Source organism: Pyxicephalus adspersus, chromosome 8, assembly GCF_032062135.1.
Source record: "Pyxicephalus adspersus chromosome 8, UCB_Pads_2.0, whole genome shotgun sequence".
Lineage (NCBI taxonomy): Eukaryota > Metazoa > Chordata > Amphibia > Anura > Pyxicephalidae > Pyxicephalus > Pyxicephalus adspersus.
This window is the reverse complement of record NC_092865.1, coordinates 16,132,212-16,152,568: the sequence shown is the minus strand read 5'-3', so window position 1 is coordinate 16,152,568 and position 20,357 is coordinate 16,132,212. Positions and strand designations below refer to the sequence as shown.

The following is a 20,357-nucleotide window of genomic DNA, read 5'->3' as shown; positions in this document are numbered from 1 at the left end:
CTGGCAAACTGCATCGCAGGTCAATGTGTTGTGGTCGTGGTGTGGTTCTTGCTCCAGAGGCGGAAAAGCAACCACATGGCCAGAAGCAAAATGTCGCTTCAGAAAGCAGGAATATCACTGTAACCACATGCAAATTCATGCACAAAATGGATCCTAACTGCTCCCGTTGGGTTTATTTAGAACACCATTGAGCCTTCAGTACATATGGCCAACTAAAAGTTGAAATGGTCCTGGAGCTTTCGTTTTATGAGCAATTCCTAGTCTTTCTTACATTACTCAACAACAAATACTATTGGGTTAATACTTTTCCAATAAAAGTTTCAGGCACAAAGAAAAGCAGGTATGCCTCCATTTGATAGCCAGGTCCTCTTGCAGTTCCTGTAGAGGAAAACTCAGACTGGGGAGAGAGGGAAGCAGCACAAGTAGCCCATCCGTTGTGCACCAGTACACGAAGCATGCTAATAGGAGGTCTTAAGACCACTTGCTTTCCAGTCACAAAGTGGGGATGGGAAAGAGGACATTTTTATACGAAAAATCAGGTCTAATGGCTTGCGGGCAAGGGGTTTGTTCTCTGTCAAATTTATGGAAACCTCAGGATCAGGTGGTCATAACTACAAATTTTTTGGTAGGTCAAAGAGCCCCCATATACAGTATGTACTTCACCTGTGTATTTAGCTGTTCAGAGTTCAGCCTAGAGTTCAGCTTTGAGTCATAATAACCAATCAAGTTTATCCTATTTGTGCCCACACAGGTGAATGATGAACTATGGCTAGTACTCATTGGCCCGAAATGTAGTAAAAAAAATGTCTGTAATTGTTTAAAATGACTTATGGCACTTTCATAATGAGACAGAAGTCCTCTACAATAAGCTAAAGCATGGCTGAAATGCCTGTCTTGGAGTCCTACTTGGCATACTTGATGCCAAGTGAATGGAGCAGAATGAATAAAAACAAACACATACTTTGCAGAGCGAGACGCTCGCTGTAAACAATATCAAACATTTTGGGAAAGCGATTTCCTCTGTGAGTTTTCTGAAAAGAATACAACCTCTGCAGTCAGATTAAATCTGGTATTTATTTTACTCTGCACATGTTTCCAGGGGGAGAAAGTTCAACAGGATGTATAGATTTGTTGAGTTTCGTAAATATCGCTTCTAAGGTGCACAAAGCTCCTTCAGTGGAAGAGTTGGCACAATGGCACTAGAAGGAGTGAAGGTTCACAGATGACCCAATAGGGGTTTTGCCTAATGTCTTGTGAGCCAAGATACAGAATTGCAGACACTTGTAACACATTTTAATTGGAATCTGTTAGCTTTAAAATGTTATAAAATGATAGTCTGACTTGGATGAAAATCTGAGGAAAGCACCGAATATAGGATAATTCTTCTACAAGTCTTAGATTTATAAACCTGTAATTCTAGTTTCCAATGTGCACTATGAAATAAACATTCTTTGTAAATAACACAGTACCTACTGAAAAAAAATAACTTTCAGGTGTCATTAAAGCCTGTTGCTTCTATTACTAACCCCTAGAACAAAAATTAATATATCATAGTTTCCTTTGATCCACTTTTCCCAAACCTTTTACCCTGGAAGAACCCTTGAAATAATTATCAGAGTCAAGAGAATCCTTTTAAAAAGTATTAATTGGAGTAATTTAGAAAAAGACGTGTTATGTTGATGGTTAGAAGAATGACCCCTGCACAAGGGTAGTCAAAGTGCCACTTGTACTTACAAACAACAAGATCATGGCTTTTGGCTGGCTCTACCTGGTGGTATTGGAGCCAGGAAAAATCAGGCATCAGATGGAAGGTCAATCAGCCACAGATCAAGGAACTTCTAGCAGCCTTTGAAGGAACCCTGGGGTGCCACAAAACCCTGGATGGGAATAGAAGCGTAGATAAACAAAGGCGGATATGTTTGAAGACCAGTATGGCTGGCAACCATGGGTCCCCATATGAATAAAGTGGCGACCTTAAAGTAGCCTGAGAACAAGTGGGCTATATGTACACATGTTCAATAATTAGCGTTGGAAAGGATCTTTCACAATGCCAAACAACTGCACAATGCATGAGCGAGTGCTGTACATACATCACTATTCTGCTCTATAGACAAAACAGCAGGGCGGCACCCCTCTGCACCCTCTCCCCTTCACGTTCATTACGAGCGCTGTACACTTGCCAGATTCTTGTCCAATATCATCCCTGAGGAAATTATCGAATGTAAATCATCTCACATGTGTACATAGCCTTAGTTACAGGATCACCATGAAAAAATAAAGGGGAAGAAGCCTTAAATATAACTAACTGAGACAATATGTCTAAGGTCTAGTGAGCTGCAGAATATTTAATTTTCGCTTTGGGGATTAGATAAACACATCAAAAATCAATTTTTCCCTTCCCATTGAAATCTCTTTGCCAAAATCATTATTATTATTATTATTATTAATATTATTATATTTATTATTATTATTATTATTAATAAACAGTATTTATTTAGCCCCAACATAATATGCAGCTCTGTACATTAGAGGTTTCAAATGACAGACAGATACAGGCTGTGACACAGGCAGAGAGCCCTGCCCAGAAGAGCTTACAATCTAGAATGTTTAATTTGGCTCTCCCTACTGATTTGCAGAACAACACAACAAAGGAAAAAAATATTTTACACTTTCATGAACCAGATTCGCTCTGCTTACAGAAGTGCATGGCACTGCTTGGAGACCAGATCTACAGAATGTGCTGTATCATAAGAAAGGTTTTCTTTCCAAATTCTATTTGCATTTTGTTGTGTTACCAGTTTAGCTTTATAGAGTTCTTAGGAAACTCAATATTTAATGTTGTCTGTCACACTGTTGTATTTTTAGCACATTCTATCTATGACAGCCCTTCATCTGGATCACATTTTTACATCTGCAGCACAACCTATAGGGAATGGGAGCTGTCAATCACCATCTAATGAACCAAGATCCTCCATAGAGTGAGACACAGGTTTATTAGCCAGAACAATGATTGCCAGCTGTGCTGCCCAGGGGACTCTGCTAAAGCTGGAGCTATTTAGTTCCACTAGTCACCAGCATAGTTTTCTGGTAATAGGATTTACTTACCCTGCATGTTTACTTGTCAGAAAAGGTGTGTGGCCCAAAATCTCCAACTGTCTGCTTCAGTTGCACTTTTTGTGGCAGGATTTCCTCCACAAATTTGTTGCGCATACATGTGTCAATATATTATAGGACAAAAACATTTAATGCTATTTATATTTATTTAAAAAATATATTTAGGGTATTCACATTGTCAATATACAATATGGTCAAAAGACCTTTAGTATATACATTATAATAATCATTTCAGCTTAAAATTGATAAATAGGTGATCCAATACACTAAAATTTCTATAATAGACAAACTCCATTTACATTAACCCACAGCCTAATGTTACTTGTGACGCAGAAACATTTCTGCAAATTGATGTCATTTCTCCAGACTTTCCAGATCGCATTCGTCAGTAATGTAAATAAATCTTTCACTGGTCCTGATCTTAAAACTGTTTGTATGTATTGTGTGAATTGGAAGCCTTCTATGCTGAGCATTACATTTATGCAGACTTTGTCTTCCTTCCGTGACTGTTTGTTAGTAATTTGTTACTATTAAGATTCCTATACAGTGTGAACAGCTCTTGGTGTTTAAACTGGAAATGTTTAACACTTTGTTGGGTAAAAACTTCATAAGCTTAATGATTACCAGTCGCTTCCAGAACTTTGCTCATGCTATCGGGAGATTTGGCAGATCAAACCAGACCTATTCTTCCCATTCTAATACAGTATATACCCAAATATAAACTGATGCTGGGGACCAGGAACCCAATATTTTTGATTAGCCAATTTTAGCTAAAATTGGGTGATTTGATAGTGTGGGTGTATTTGGGAATGTTTCCCCACCAATTCAAATATGGGTTCTCAGATTGCCTAACAACTGGTACAAGAGTTGAAGTGCTGCCATATAGCAGTGATTATATAAAAAGCTGACCAGGTAGGGTTTGCTGTCTATATGTATCTAAAGGTGTAAATCCCATGTTTGATTGAAGTGTACCTTTAATATATAATAACTTCTTTTATAACATGGTTACGTATATGGCCAACATGGTTGGCTTAGTGGTTAGCATTCTGGCTTTTGCAGCACTAGGTCCCAGGTTTAAATTACAGACACTATCTGCAAGCAGTTTGCATGGGTTTCCTAGGGGTACTCCACTTTCCTCCCACATCCCAAAAAGCATACAGTTAGGGTAATTGGCTTCCCCCCAAAATTGGCCATAGACTGGTAATGACATATGACTATGTTAGGGACATTAGATTGTGATTCCCTCTGAGGGATAGTTACTGCCATGGCTATGGACTTTGTAAAGGGCTGCGTAATATGCTGGTGCCATATAAATACAAGTTAATAAAAAAACTTTATACATTACGCACTACCAATCCATCCTCATTTTGCAAAGTTCTTGTGCACACACTAAGAAAAGTTTAAGTGACTTTACATAAAGAAAAGGCAGATTTCTTACCGACCAATCTCATTTAGAGACCAATCCTAGTATGGTTGCACAGAACGCTAACCATTTTCCCAAGTATTTTTTTACTTATAATCCTATCACAAAGCACATCTCAGAGCCTTTTCCCATGTACAATTTTAAATATTATTTTTTTCTTGAGGGATACATAAATGTAAATCCAGAAAAGGCCAGAATTGGCAATCCTAGTGAGTCTAAGCCATGAGTGTTAATTCCTCGAATACAGATTTAGTACAGGAACATTCTCAGAGTGGAATTATGAATAGAGCCACAGCAGGTTTGAATTAGACACAAGATTAAAGGTGTTCAGACAGGGGTAAACTATTCATGTCAGACATTATCTTTTGGGTTTCTGAAGAACGTAAGTGCAAGGAAGACTGATCTGTGCCATGTAATTATGGTAAGCAGCACTTAAAACTTGACATATGGCACAATTATATGATCAGTACTTTCATTTTTACTGTAACCTACACCACCATAGGCATGGTTATTTTATTATGAATCTGACGTCACTTGCTGTATGAGGGCAAGTGGTACATATCAGTTTTTGTCGGTTACATCTGGTAGATGCACTATGATCAATAACATGACTTCTGAAAACAATAGTCATACATTATGCATCTCACACTTTATCTTGAAGTATAAGACTTTGTCCAAATAACCACATTGAACTGCTTAGATTGGAAAAGGTCAGAATACAGCTTTATTGGTATTAACATATTTGCAGAAGTCATATCTTCAAACACGATGAACCATGAGCACCCAACAAACACAGCATACAATAGTCTAATAATCTGTCCCCATTAATGTCTACACTCAAAGATTACCCAAAGCTCATGTAAAGCACCAGAAAACCCCAAAAATCTAGGGCAATAAATATTTGAAGAAGCTTCTTCTTGGTGTAGGCATTTGTCCTGTTCCATCACTTTATCCCTAAGTACCAATGACCAACCAAGACAAATAGATAAAATTATTCTTTGCAATGAGAACACAGACATTAATAAAAACCTGAAAGAGGTTCAACCTAAAAGATTAATTTTTTTTTTCATTTTTACTAATGGCAACATTACAGGAAATGTATTATTGAGCAGAGTAGCCATAGTAGTCTACTGGTTTTTAGATACTTTAAAAACAGATTGAATCACTTTGCCATGTTTTCATATGTTTTCAGCTTTAGAAAAGGTCCAATCCCAGAGGAAGATGTGACAGATGAGCCATCTCTGAAATACTTTGATCATGTTCCCTCCACTTCATCCTCCCCTGAAGACTCAGATGACGAGATGCTTCCTCCTCATCTCCTTCTACCTGACAGTATTAGCCAGCTGGAAGAATTTGGGAAACACAATAAATGGTATCGGAAACACCACAGGAATCAACATCGGCGGCAGTTCAATGATCTCTGGGTGCGACTGGATGACAGGTTGGTAGCACTTTATTCTTTGTCTGGAGAACTACTCCTCCCTAGTCCACCAGATGTATATCGATTTTGTTCTGAAAATATGTACTAAGTGATATGTGAATTCCAATATCGCAAAACTGTTCAAGTCTATGTCTGGTTAGGTAAAGTGCACTTTGGAAAGGTGCATAACCCAAAACAACTGATAAGCCAATATTTCTTTAAAAATAAAATCCTTAAATAGTATATCCAAACTATATAGTGTAAAAGGTGTTATTTTATGTATTTTTTTTTTGGTGCAAAACTTTGACATGATTACTGTAGTCCGTCCTCTTGAGGTTGGATATCCAGGAATCTTCATTCTTAGGCGAATTCTTATCCTTAATGAAATGACTTGTTTCTTATTAAGTTGCAGGCTTCCCCAGAATGACTGCCAAAGCTTCTAAGTTGCAGACATTTTCTCTGGGCTGGTTTTAAATTGGTTATATTGTTGAACCTACTCTACATCTGCTTGCTGGGTGGTTAGGAGTAGGGGGATAGACGCCATTCAGGTATGACATGAGTCTTGTAAAAAGAGAACTGTTCAAACAGAAAACTTGCATTGTTTTGAGCCTCAATTGTACTGGTATGAAGGTCCTTACATGAATATGCAGGGATGTTGTGAAGGGGTTAAACTTTAGAACTTCATAGTAGTAGCCAAAGTTAACACATCTTCTGACACTCTTTCTTTTTGGCCATGGAAAAAGGACATAAAAATGATGGTCCATTGGGAATCGGGGTGCTAAGAATGTTGAAAATCCATCATAACACTTAACATTCTAAGCCAGATTTTAGGCACATCATTTCCTGCAGAACATGAAGGCTAGAGCCTAGGACTTCTATTTTTCATCCATTCATGGTAACTAGATCTTCTTTATTTGCCATTAAATGGGCAGCAAAAAGCATCATGGCATCATAAGTGCCATTCCCCCCAATGCCTAGTCATTCTATATTTTGCTAGTCCTTGACACATCTTATAAGAATTGGAGCAAGAAAGGTTGCAGAGCTGAAAACACTTGACTGGTATCGTATCTTGACATAAACCATCCTAGTGCTTCCTAGTGCTCATTTTAAGTACATCATTCCTATTAGATGACAAAGATTATCTACCTAGGATTTTTATCTCATCCATGTACAGGTAGTCCCTGGGTTACATACAAGATTGGGACTGTAGGTTTGTTCTTAAGTTGAATTTGTATGTAAGTTGGAACAGGTACATTATTTTATTATATGCAATTAGGACAGATGTTTGTCTCAACAAATTATTAGGCAGTATGGTGTCAGTTACTGTATAAAATCCTCACTGAGAGCTAACCACAAACAAAGCAAAAAAACTAAAATTTATGAAGCCTAGACATTTATTACCTTCTGGAGCAAGGTGTGCTTTGATATGCAAAAAGAAACAACTGCAGAGTTTGTCTTGGTCATTAAAGAGTTACAAAACGCTGCAAAAGAGCTCAGTCTCAGGTGTGTTTAGCAAAAGATTTCTTCTGCAAGTCTGCCCCCTCCCCCCTCCAGGTCTCCGTTCTGCACACAAGCGAGCAGGGATGCCCTGTTCGTATCTAGGAGTCGTCTGTATGTCAGATGTCTTTAACCCAGGGACAACCTGTATTGCTGTAATCCACCTGGTCACCTTGTTGCTACTTTCCATAATCAATAATCACCATGGTAGGCTTTGTTTGTAAATTTGCATGGTTATTCCCAACCTTACTTCCGTTGTGCTTTTCTAGAAGAGGTGTCTTCTAACAAATCACATTATGATCAGTTCTAAGGTACTAGTGCCGTTTAGTGTGCCCCCCAATTCTCCAATGGAGAGACCCCTGATTTCATAACTTAGAATTCCAGGAGACTTGGTGTTTGATGCACTGAGACAAATCAACACATTTTGCCCATGCATGTCAACACCAAGTTTATACAATAACCATTATTCCTAACGCCAGGAAGATAACACAGACACAAAGAAGTGTGTTAGTACCTAAACCTGTCCTGGTATATACATTTTGCATTCAACTATACAATAGAGTTCCGATTGGGATTGGAAAAGTAGACAGTCACTCTGCTGCAGTCCTAAGAAGGGACCTGCTGATGGAAGAAGAAGGTAGGGTGATGGAGATGGGATCACCAGTCTGTTTCATCTCCTTTCACTTTTCAGTCACTTATTGAGGTTGGTAGAAGACCTGTAAGTGTTACAGAACTACAGTAGAGAAAAATCAGGTTTCCTGCCCTGCCAGACAGGATCCTTGCTGTGTGGCAGAGCTGTGTAAATTTTTTGGCAGGTAAAGTGGCTCTCATATAGGTACTTTAATGGTCTGTTTAACTGATTGCCTGGAGTTCAGCTCTGTTTTTGACCAGTTCGATTTACATTCCATTTAGGTTCTGTTTCAAGAAAGAAAACATTTTATTTAGTTAGATTTAAACACATTTTGAACCCCTCTGCAGAAAAAGAACAAAACTAGCATTTCAGGAATATTTTTGGAAAGTTTATGCTGAAAATGTAAAGCGACAAATCCGCCATATGGCAGGTAATGAGCTCACTTCAAACTCCCAGTTAGGGTTTTGTGCTGTCTGGCATGAAAGAGGAAATTATTTTCCTATGTTAATGAAAAGGTATCGCGTTCCATCTCTCTGTTGCGGAAACAAACTCGATTCATACAGGGAAATTTACCTTTCAGATGCAGTTAGAGGAAATTAAATGTTTGGTTGTAATGGCAACATTTTCCTATTTGCAATGGACGAAGAAAAATGTGATTATAGAACATAACAGAATCAGTTTTACAACTAAGAGTTATCCGGTAATACACACAGCGAGCTGTATTTTTTTCCTTTATTGAGACAAGTTTAATAAACTTTATGATTTACTTAGGAGATAAAGTATACCTGTCTTAGCAAATCTGGGCAAAAAGTGCATTAATCATGGTGCATTAATCTTGGAAACCTTGCATTAAAATTCTCCACTTAACCAATTTAAGTTCATGCTTTCCCTGGAATTCTATTTATTAAATGTTTTTGATATCTTTTTTTATTGGGGGGGGGGGATTTTTACTAAAAGGTAAAAGGTGGTTCTTCCTAAAATCCAATTCTTGGAAGAGAAAAAAGAGAGGAAATCTCTCCAATTTGGAACGGAATCCTACTTCCTATAGGAACCAGTGATGGCATTGGACAATTTTATACCTACGGGCGTCGTTTACGATCGTATAGCCGTAGATTTTTTTTCCCAATGAGATTGGTAACCAGAATTAACAGAGAGGATGAATCCTCCTAGCAGGCATCACAGACAGAAAAAGCTTTAATGCTGTAGTACTGTATTTAAAAAGTTTTATGTTTAGTTTTTAGATTCACCTCCTAGACTTTTATGTATGTGGTTCAGTAAGTATATAAAGTGATGCTAAAATAATAGAAGCTCTAATAAATAAGTTAACAACAACAAACATATTGCAAATAAAGCCAACATACAATGAAGAACTTGCAACCAAAATTAAAGCAAACATTTTCTGTGTACATTATGGACTCCATGCATTAGGCAATGTTCAGACCTGTAGTGAGGTTGTGGTGCAGATACCGCTTCCTCATGCCAGTGAACGCTGCCTCAGGGAGACACTACAAGTAATTTCTACCCACGGCAGCCCCAGAGAGAGTACATAGCAGTGAATGGTTCAGTTCTCCACACTGCTTCCCACTGTCAAATCTGCAAATGCTGGTTCATAAGAACCAGCAGTATGGTGTGAGCGGCTGGCCAGGTGCCTACCGTCCGGATCTACACATCATTTTTTTTAGTTATACTTACACATTTAGTTTGGTGTTTTTTTAGTAATAGTTGCACATGGATGGGTTAACTCACATGGTGACATCTCATATCTCTAAGGACAGCTATATTCGCAAACTGTATTCTTTAACTTGTATTTATATAGCGCTGGCATATTACGCAGCAAAGTCTATCTCCCCACCATAGTCATTAACATAGTCCAAGGCCAATTTGAGGGGGAAAGCCAATTAACCTAACTGTATGTTTTTTTTTTTATTTCATAATTCTTGGTTTTGATTAGATGTTTGGTAGATAGTGAAGAGTTAAACCCCCTGACATCAACTTCTTGGGTCCAAAGTTTTGCTACATCATTTACATGGAGTTCCTACTTATTTGTGAATTTTGTATTACGTATTTTATATTATAGAGAATACAACAGAAGATGTTGGAGCCCAAAAAGGGCCAAAGTGTTCCAAACTGGAGCAGAAACAGTAAGTCAGTATTTATGGTAGGGAGACCTCATTGTGGAGTATCTATAAAAGACATAAAGGGCATTGATTAAAGCTCTATCATTCTATGCAAGAAAAAAATTCTGCAGAGTATTCTCTCCATTAGGGGTTTTTAGTAGATATAAGATGCCATCTACTAATCTGACACATTACCCTCACCTAAAATGAAACTAAAAAAGTTTGGGTAGGCATTTATATGAAAAATGTTTCATGCACTAAAAAGTCCCTTCTGATCAAGGTTTGCTATCATTTTGCACTTTAAAAGTAAAAGATCTGTGAAACCTACGAGAAAAGCCAATTGTCTTTTACTTTTCCCAATAATGTTTTAAGACCATTTGATTTCTCCTTTAAATCCACCCCACGTCGTACTGACTGTTTATCAGATGAGACAACTCTGCATGTAATGGTTTCCATTTGGTAGAACAGCTTTCAATGTTGTTTGAAGTTCCATGTTTTTGTTTTAGCTACAGAAAATATCTAAGAAATAACTTCCATCGTCTTTAAATTCTGCATTTTTTCTGCTTAGCCCTATGTGCTATTATTACTTGTTCACATGTTCAAACTTTCTATTGGAAAACCATGAACATGTGTGGGCTGAGCAAAGAGAGAGAGTTCTCTCCGTTGGTTTCAACTCACAATGGTAATTGTAAACGTTAGATGAATAAACTGCATCTAATGAGGACGGAGCCCCCTAAACACTGAAATCTAAAATGATCACATGCATAAAGTCATTATACAATTTTGAATGATTATGGTTATGTTTCCTGGAAGGAAATTTTATTGTAACTTTTACCTGCTTGCTCTTCTAGCCTATAAGGGGTTATTTACACCAGCTGCGTTGGGTTTCATGTGTCACCTTTGCCCAATATTGTCCCAATACAACGACAATTTTGTCCTATGTATTCTGTTCACACCAACAACAAAAAACGGCTTTTACACACATATGTCTGTGCAAAGCTTTATGTTCCAATGACTGATAGCAGACTGCAATGCACAGTGGTGCATATAATGAAAGTGAACCTTTCTTGCCAATTTTAAGAAAAAGGAACTTAAATTAATATTGTCAATAATTATTTGCAACTTCTGAAACTTTGCAACTGCCTTAATTTACTTAATTTATTTATTGTAATTTTTTAAGGCTCTTTCATTTGCACCGAAGGTACATTTTCTCACATTATCCAAAACTAAAGGGGACATTTTTGGCACAAGATACACTTATAGGCATATATAAAATGTGAAGATCCTTATTTCTGAAATGTCTGAGAACAGAACTTTCTCATTATTTTTATCAGAGGTGGACATATGAATGTAGAATTTGTAAGTGAGTTTAACTTGGGATCCAGCTGGTTCTTTTCAGCAGGTCCTGTGCATTCAAGCACTGGGAGACAGGGCCAGCATTAGTGGTTGACATATCAGGCTCATCTGCAGTGCACATGTGTTTACAGAGAACATGCTGATAGGAAAACGAACCCCCATGATTTGGTATGCTTCTGCTGTATCTTTGTCCAGTAGACAAGTTGGGGTGTGTTCCTGATCAAACTGCACTGCTGTTACAATGGAGGTGCAGTGCTACCTGGAACGGATGCATGGATTAGCAATCAAAAAATAAAAAGTAATTATCAAAAAATAAACAGTTGCTAAATGTATGCATACCTGTACATGCTTGTTTGCTGCAGCATAAATAATGATAATAATGATATATATATATATATATATATATATTTATATATAATTCAGTGGAAGGTTATTTGGAAAGCAAGGAGTTTTAGGCAGTAATCACATGCAGGAACTTTGTGCTCTCCAAGCGCTCGAGTGGAAGAGTGGAAGACACACAGAAATTACATGTGCAATTTGTTTTCTCACATTGTGCTGTGGCCGGCGTGTTGACAAGTATGAGCTCTAGAAAGTCTGTCTGCTTTTGTGGCTGCAGAACCTCCTTGCTTCCCAGTGATCAGTGCCGCCTGGCCCGCACCTTGCCTGCAACTGTCCTCAATTAACCCATTGCACAGGGTGACAGAACGTGGAATTCATTTACATTGCCGGCTGTGTAGACTGGGAGATTGTGTTTTGTTGTCTGTAATTGTTTGTGTTGGAAAAATAGTCATACATAGCATCAAACAAACATTCAGTCATGGGTGATACAAAAAAGCTTCAGTCATGGGTGATACAAAGTTTACTAAACCTATTTAAGGGTTTTCTTACAAAAGTACTAACAGAAAAATGGAAATAACGTAGTATCATCCCCACAACTATTGCATACCAGTTGAAATTTCACATCAGATAGTGCTTTTTTGGACAGCCTAAACCAAAATTCTTTTTTTTTAGTTTTTAGTACAATGTGCAAAATTAGGAACTTTTTCTCAACTTTTTCTCTTTGGTGGTGGCAAACCATGTAGAGGCCACAAGGACACATTGGAATAGTCCAAGCAGGTGTGTCCTGCACTTATTTTTGGTAAATCTAATCAATGATAGGCTCAATGCAGCAAAACTTTGTTCATCAAGTCCATGGCATAATATAAAACATCCAACCGCCCAAGCCACTAACCAAACTCAAGACTATGTCTGAATAACAGGATGACTTTTATTGCTCTACCATCAGCCAACCTTTTCACCCAACCTTTGAACAGTGCCTAATTGGCAGTACTTTGGTCTTTTAGCATTTGTGGCTTGGGTTTGAATCTTGTCAAGAACAGAACTATTCTCTCTTTGTTCATTTGGGTTGTCTCCCACAACCCAAAAACATACTGGTGGGTGTATTTGCCCAGATTAGTTGGTCTATGAACTTGGCATATGACCATGGTGGGGCATTAGATTTTGAGCACCTCTGAGGGACAGTTAGTGGCATGACTATGGACTCTGTAAAGTGCTGTATAAGATGTCAGTGTTAGATAAATGTCTAAAGAAAACTACTCACCAGAAACTTTATTAGGTACAGCTTGCAAGTAATGGGTTGGACCCCCTTTTGTATTCAGAACTGCCATAATTATTTGTGGCATAGACATAGACATCAACAAGGTGCTGGAAACTAATGGGTGATGGTCATTTAGGGACAGGGACACACTGACCCTTTTTAAGAAACCAATTTGAAATGATTTGAGCTTCAATGGATGAAAGTAACCATCAGAAGGTTAGTACACTGCAGTCATAAAGGAATGGACATGGTCACCAACAATACTTTGGCTTTTAAATGATGCTCAATTGGCAATAAAGGCAATGGTAAGGGAGATAATTTATTGGCACCTTATTGTGGTCTTCTGAACTCCTATGATTGACATTTTCCACTTTCAACCTCCATGCTGTAAACAATGAAACACACATTGGTTCATCTGCAAAATCATTTGGGAAGTTGCTCAAGGATGTTTAAGGAACATTGTGTGTTTGTTATAGGCAGTGTCCTTAGTCTGTAATCTTTTTTTGAGCCTCACCCAAGACCACCCAAACAATTTGTCTTAGCAAATCAAGGTTGTTTTTAGGGATGTAGATGAATTCCACTTGTCTGAAGAGTAATAATGTCCAAACCTCTGCGTAGAATGGAAGTTTTTATTGTGGAAGAACAGGCTCAGCTTTCCATCTGTCTCAGGCACAATGACACAACAGCAATAACATATCATTTAGAGTACTGGAGAATTTGCTTTGGTTTTTTTCTGAATATATCTACAGGCAAAGCAAAGTTTTGTATTAACTGATTTTATTTAACCTAAAATAAATTACCGTTTTTTCATTTGTTTGTAATCACAATATGTCTTTGTGAGTCAATATTAAAAATGCCCCATGTCGTGAGAACCTTAATTAACCATGGTGCAGAGAACTAGGAATGCAAAACTAGATAATTATTGATAGAGAGTTAAAGCAGAACTATATTTCAAAAATTAAAAATTCTCATTCTTTGATTATCAGTTGTAAAAAAGTGCAGTTTCATGTTCTTACCTGACATTGTCCTTACCTATGGACCACATGAAGGGAGCAGTGTCATTGGTATCCAAGTCAAACTGACTTTGAAGGTGTATAAGTGGGTCAGAATTTGCACAGGTTCTGCCATTGTGCCCTGAGAGGGCAAGGTGACATTGGACATCATTTATTAAAGCTCTTCAAGACTCGAGAAGAAAGACTATTGTGGGAGAACCTGGGTGATCTAGCAAACCCGGAATGGATCTGGTCCAAGATCATAAACATTTGCCAGCTAATACCAAATGCCAAACTTTTAAGAAAGTCTTTCCAAGTTTTCTGGATCATTTCACGATAGTCTTTCTTCGCCAGTCTTGGAGAGCTTTAATAAATCAAGCCCATTGTCTCTTCCAGCACCACTCTCAAGTTTGTACTAGTGAAAACATGGAATAGGCCCAGTGCTGTGGCACATGGCAAATTGTGGAAAATGGGAAACTAATAGTTTGGCAGAAAAAATATTTAGTACAAGTGAGATTCTTTGTTTTATCAAAGACTAATACATTAAAAAAGTTGCCCACAAAACAATAGATAAGCTAAAGAGACTGAACAGCAGGGGAAACTTGCTTTGAAGCTTCCTTTGTCTGATTGAAACATTATTCTTTCTATTGATAATGAAGGAGGAACTGCCCTGATGAGTCACTGTGATCTCTAGATATTGGGCTATTTTAAAACAGACAAGTGATAACATGCAAAAAGCAGACCACAGCTCCATCTGCTGGCTGGATGGAGGATAACATAACGTAATCTAGAAAAACTCATTTTCATTACCAAAAGAAATATCTCTTGTTTTGACCATTATTAGCCACTTCAGTACAAACATATTATAACCTATTCTTTACCAAATGAGTTTTTTTTGTAGTTCTGTGGTGCATTTTATTTTTAGTATCCTGTTTTCTATCCAAGCACTATAGGATGGAACGGTCAGCAACAATACTAAGGTAGGCTGTGGCATTTAAACAATGCCTAGTTGGTCATAAGGAGCCAAAATATGCCAAGAACATATTCCCCACATATTTACACCACCAACAGCCTGAACTCTTGACACAAGACAGGATAGATCTATGCTTTATTGTGGTTGACACTTAATCTTGACCCTACCAATGAAATATGTGAGCAGAGACTCATCAGACTAGGCAATTTGTTTCCATTCTTCCACTGTCCATTTTGTTGAATTGTAGCCCCAAGTGCCCATTCCTAGCTGACAGGCATTGCACCTGCTGTGATCTGCCATGGCATGGCACCTGCTGTAGTAGTCCATCTGTTGCAAGGTTGGACATATTGTGTATTCAGAGATCTTACTCTGCAGACCTTGTTGTAATTAGTGGTTATTTAGGGTACACATGCTTAATTATTGTTGTTGGAAATGATCTTTTCCAGCTTCGAATGACTGAAAGATTATTAAACAAGTGCTGTACATACAGCACCATTCTGCTCAATGGAGAGGGAAGAGGGAGAACAAGCAAACTCCACCCCACTGTGCCTTCCTTCCATCAATTCCATTCTGGTCGTTCATCTTCTGTTAGTAATGGATCTGCCAGGATGGATCCATGAACAATGTCGGACGGCCTCTGTACACATGTCACATTCTTGCCCGAATCATCTTACTGTTGCCTTCCCATCAGCTCGATTCAGTCTGGCCATTTTCTGACCTCTGGAATCAACAAAGCATTTTTCTCTTTTTAGGACCATTCCCTTTAAACTCTTGAGATGGTTGTGCATGAAAATCCCAGCAGATCAGCAGTTTCTGAAATACATATCCCAACCCACATCGCACCAACAACCATGCCAGGTTCAATGGCACTTAAGTCACCTTTCTTTTGCATTTTGCTGAAGTTCAACAATTTTTATTGAAAATGTCTACTTGTCTAAAAGCATTGAGTTGCTGCCATGTGATTGCTGGTGAGTGTATATATAGGCCAGGTGTTAAAGGCTTATATTATCTAACTTAAAAATATATTTCTGTGTTCTTCTTGGTTAGTAACTGAAGGGTTTATAACTAAAGAAAAATCGAAAGACATAGAAGAAGAACAGTTATTGCTGTGTCCAGCGGCGTAACAATAGGGGGTGAACAGGTTGTGATCGCGGATCAGTATAGTTTAGATCAGTTTAGTATTGCAGATGATAATTGTGACTACAGTGCAGACAGAAGTTGACACTTTGCTTGTACTGTGAAATCTGCACTCTCTGGGTAAGGAACTGGAAAATGATCCCCCCCACCACTACATATCTCCCATCCTATTGCATGTGAAATTCCCCCACCTACTAGATTGTAAGCTCTTCGGGGCAGGGTCCTCTCCTCCTGTATCCATGTCTGTATTAGTCTGTCATTTGCAATCCCTATTTAATGTACAGCGCTGCGTAATATGTTGGCGCCATATAAATCCTTTTTTAATAATATTAATAATAATAATGATCGAGGTGGAGAGATACATTTTAGATGGCAGAAAGCCCTACATATGGCTAGTCACAGTAATGCCCAGTACTGCCATTAAAAAGTCCCCAGTTTCATGTAGGATTTCAAGCCTCAGCATATCCTGTTGGACTGTGGCAAAGGAACAGGAGACAAAGATATGACGACAGCAACCAAGCCGTTTGCCCCCATTTGGGTACCAGTGACTCCCTCATGGCCATTATGATGCTGGGAATTTTGGGAAGGATAGGGCACCAGTTCAAAATTTTGCACATGCTCCCATAGATCTTTAGCGATGCCACTTGCTGTGTCCTAACATAATGATCACTCTTATTAGTTATTGTGGTCATCACATGGTCAGTAGCCTAATATTATTATAAGTATTAAACAGGATTTATATAGCGCCAACATATTACGCAGCGCTATACATTAAATAGGGATTGTAAGTGACAGACGAACACAGACAGTGACATAGGCGGAGAGGACCCTACCCCGAAGAGCTTACAATCAAGCTAATATTCGTTGCTCCGATAACAGCTGAATCTTCAATGTCAAGTGGAAATCATTACTTGCATGTTCTGGTCTGCTTCTAATTTTAAATAGATTGGGTGGGAAGCAGTTAGTAAAAAAATGTGGACAAAATGACAACCCCAGTGTATTTCTGCCAAGTTTAACACGCTACATGCATAACTCGCTTAAAAATGCTTGATTTACTGCACCTTCTTAATATCCACAACCCAATGCAGAATATACCACGAGAGCAAGCAAAGTCAATAATTCTGTCCTACAGGGAGGCACATTCAAGCACATGAATACTTTTAAATATGGAGGGCCCGTGTAAGCTGACCTTTCCTTAATAGCTTTCAGCACATGAAGTTTGTTGTATACTACACCATTTGGGCAGCAAAAAGGTTAATTAGCTTGTGGTCACATGCCAAACCAGAAACATCCAAAAAACTTGAGAAGAGCCAGAAAAAGTACAGCCAATGTAGTTGTGTATATACAGTATAAGTTCTCTTTATACAGAGGAAGCCGCCAAGAGCAATCAAGCCCCCCAGTTTCCAAAAGAAGCAGTAAAAACATGCAGCTGTAAAAAAAAGACGTAAATACTACAAAGGAGATTTATTTTTGGCAGTTGTGATTATTCATAAATATTTTTCTTCTAAATGTAGCAATGCTCCAACACTCCAGACCGATATAAAACTATTTTTTATAACCCAATTTATATAGCCTGCTCCTGTATGGATGCAGAGAATGTGAGTAATTTCAGTAGAGCCAGGATAATCCGTGTTCTTGGTTCATGAATGTTTGTAGATGAAGTATCTTTGAGTTCTGTCATTCAGGATAAAGAATGTATAGATGCTCCTAACACCATTTGATTGTTTTGTCTAGCTAAAACATAAAATATTGATTGGCTCAACCCATCAGCTGGTGGTTTCAGTGATATGCCCATGTTCCTAATACCTGTTCGTCAACCTGTTACATAAAATACTGATAGTCTTAAACCATCATTTGGTGGTAGACAGTATATAAGACAAAGTCACCTGCTAGCAATCCTAGTACTTATTCTGCATGGAATGTTCTATAAAAATGATCATTGGCAAGAACTAGACTTAGAAAGCGTGGGCAAGGGTGAGATCCCATGTCAATGTGCAACAGAATGTAATCTCCCAAATGTTAGAGGAAATCTCTGCTGGTATTAAACAGAGATTCCTTCTGCATGGTTTCCTCTTTAGAGCCTTCATGGTGGCAACCATAGATTGTCTGTAACTATCCCATGTCAACCTTTAACCGGACAAGAAAAGGAGATCAATAGTGGTAATAACTTTTCCCCACTTTGTGCAAAACCTAACCATTACTTTCCCTTTTTATTTGGTTAATGTGGGAACAGAAAGACAATTCATGGTTGCCACCTTAAGGGATGTAGAGGGAGACCTTGCAGTTCCGATGATATCTGAGAAGATGGGATTTCCTCTAACTTTAGGGAAATTTCATTCTGTTGTGCACTTGGGACAAGAGGTGGGAAAAATCTATCCAATGGTATATAGACTTTATTATTATTATTATTATAAAGGATTCCTATAGCGCCAACATATTATGCAGCGCTGTACATAAATATGGGTTGCAAATGACAGACGAATACAGACAGTGACACAAGAGGAGAGGGACCCTGCCCCGAAGAGCTTACAATACAATCTAGACTTGACAAGATCTTGCCCTTTCCCATCTTTTCCAAACCTAGTTCCTGTCAAGGGGTAGATTTATTGAATCTTTCATCCAGGATAATTACTAGCTGGGCTTACCACCATTTGACATTGACATTTGACAAGCTGGTCACAAGCAGCTCTTTAATTTTTAGCTATGTGGCCCTCTACCAACACGGTACAGTGGTTCTCATGGTACAATGAGGGTTAACCAGCTAGCAGCTATTGAGGCCCGAGTGTCTTTCAGCCCAAAAGGTTAAAGCACATACATTAAGATGATTTACTTATTATAAGGTGCTAGGAGCGATTTTTACTATGTCTTTATTAGTAACAACGCAACTCTAAATCTTTACTACGGAAAAACGGAGTTGAAGCCATCTGCCAGGAATAGAAAGCTAAGCCCAGCACCATAAATTTGACCTAAAACAGGCAGCCGTACAAAATAAACAGGGAATAAAATGGGTATATGGATGTGAATGCACAAGACATAAAGCGCTGTACCTCGTCCTATTTTTTGGCGTGGTAAATTCCTTCATTCCTGGGCCTGGCTCCTGACATACCACTTAAATGTTATTCTGTGCTACTGCAAGGCTGTTGTGTCTGGTCAGCAACACAAATACTACCAGGCAGGCGTGGCTAGGCCCGATTTAGCGTTGAGGTTATTACTCCCATGGCTTCTGGGCTATTCAAGGCTTGGGCCACCTTAGAAGATTGACTATCCATTACTCGGCCAAATCGGTAAACAAGCCTGCTATTGCTGCACCTCACAGGAAACGAGCTGTCACTAAGTTTTAACATAAAGTATTCATGAAAATGTTTGTAAGAACCTGAAACCTTAATTAAAGGTACATTCCATGGGATGGGGATATTTTACATGTATGGTCATGGTAAGGACTCATCTCCGAGTGCTTTTTATTTTCACCTACCATTTATCTTGCACAGCTGGCCTCCTTGCTAACTGGATCCCCAGTCACATCAACCTAAAAACATTTTTTCATTTTTCTTTTGTTTTTTATGCTGACATTTTCCTTGCATGATATACACATCTCCCAGGATTCTTGGGCAGCACGGTGGCTCAGTGATTCGCACTCAGGTTCTCCCCATGTCTGCGTGGGTTTCCTCCGGGTACTACAGTTTCCTCCTACATCCCAAAAACATGCAGTTAGGTTAATTGGCCCCAAAATTGTCATTGTACATTGTACATATGACTGAGTTAGGGGCATTAAATTGTGAGCTCCTTTGAGGGACAGCTAGTGACATGACTATGGATTTTGTACAGTGCTGCGTAATATGATGGCGCTATATAAATACTGTGTAATAATATTGATAATTCTTCTCATTCAACAGATTATTTTCTGAAAACAGACTTTTATGTTCTTATGTGGAAAGTGCAGTAAATCTGTATTATCTCCTTATAAAATTTTTTATTTGTTTCAGAAAATTTTATATGGAACAATAGAGATAAATCTGTGTTCTCCCCAGCCCTTTTTTGCCGGGCACACCACCCAGTACTTTTCAGTAAGCACTTTATAGTGGTTACTATAAAGTTTGGTC

At 38.4% G+C, this 20,357-nt stretch overlaps 1 protein-coding gene across 1 annotated transcript in view; it reads left to right on the top strand.

Moving 5' to 3' along the window:
* Nucleotides 1-20,357, top strand: part of TRABD2B (TraB domain containing 2B) — a 179,652-nt gene that overhangs the window by 145,880 nt on the left and 13,415 nt on the right. The window contains exon 6 of the mRNA XM_072419605.1: nt 5,730-5,978. Coding sequence (XP_072275706.1) covers nt 5,730-5,978 — 249 coding nt within the window. The remainder of the gene's footprint in view (nt 1-5,729; nt 5,979-20,357) is intronic.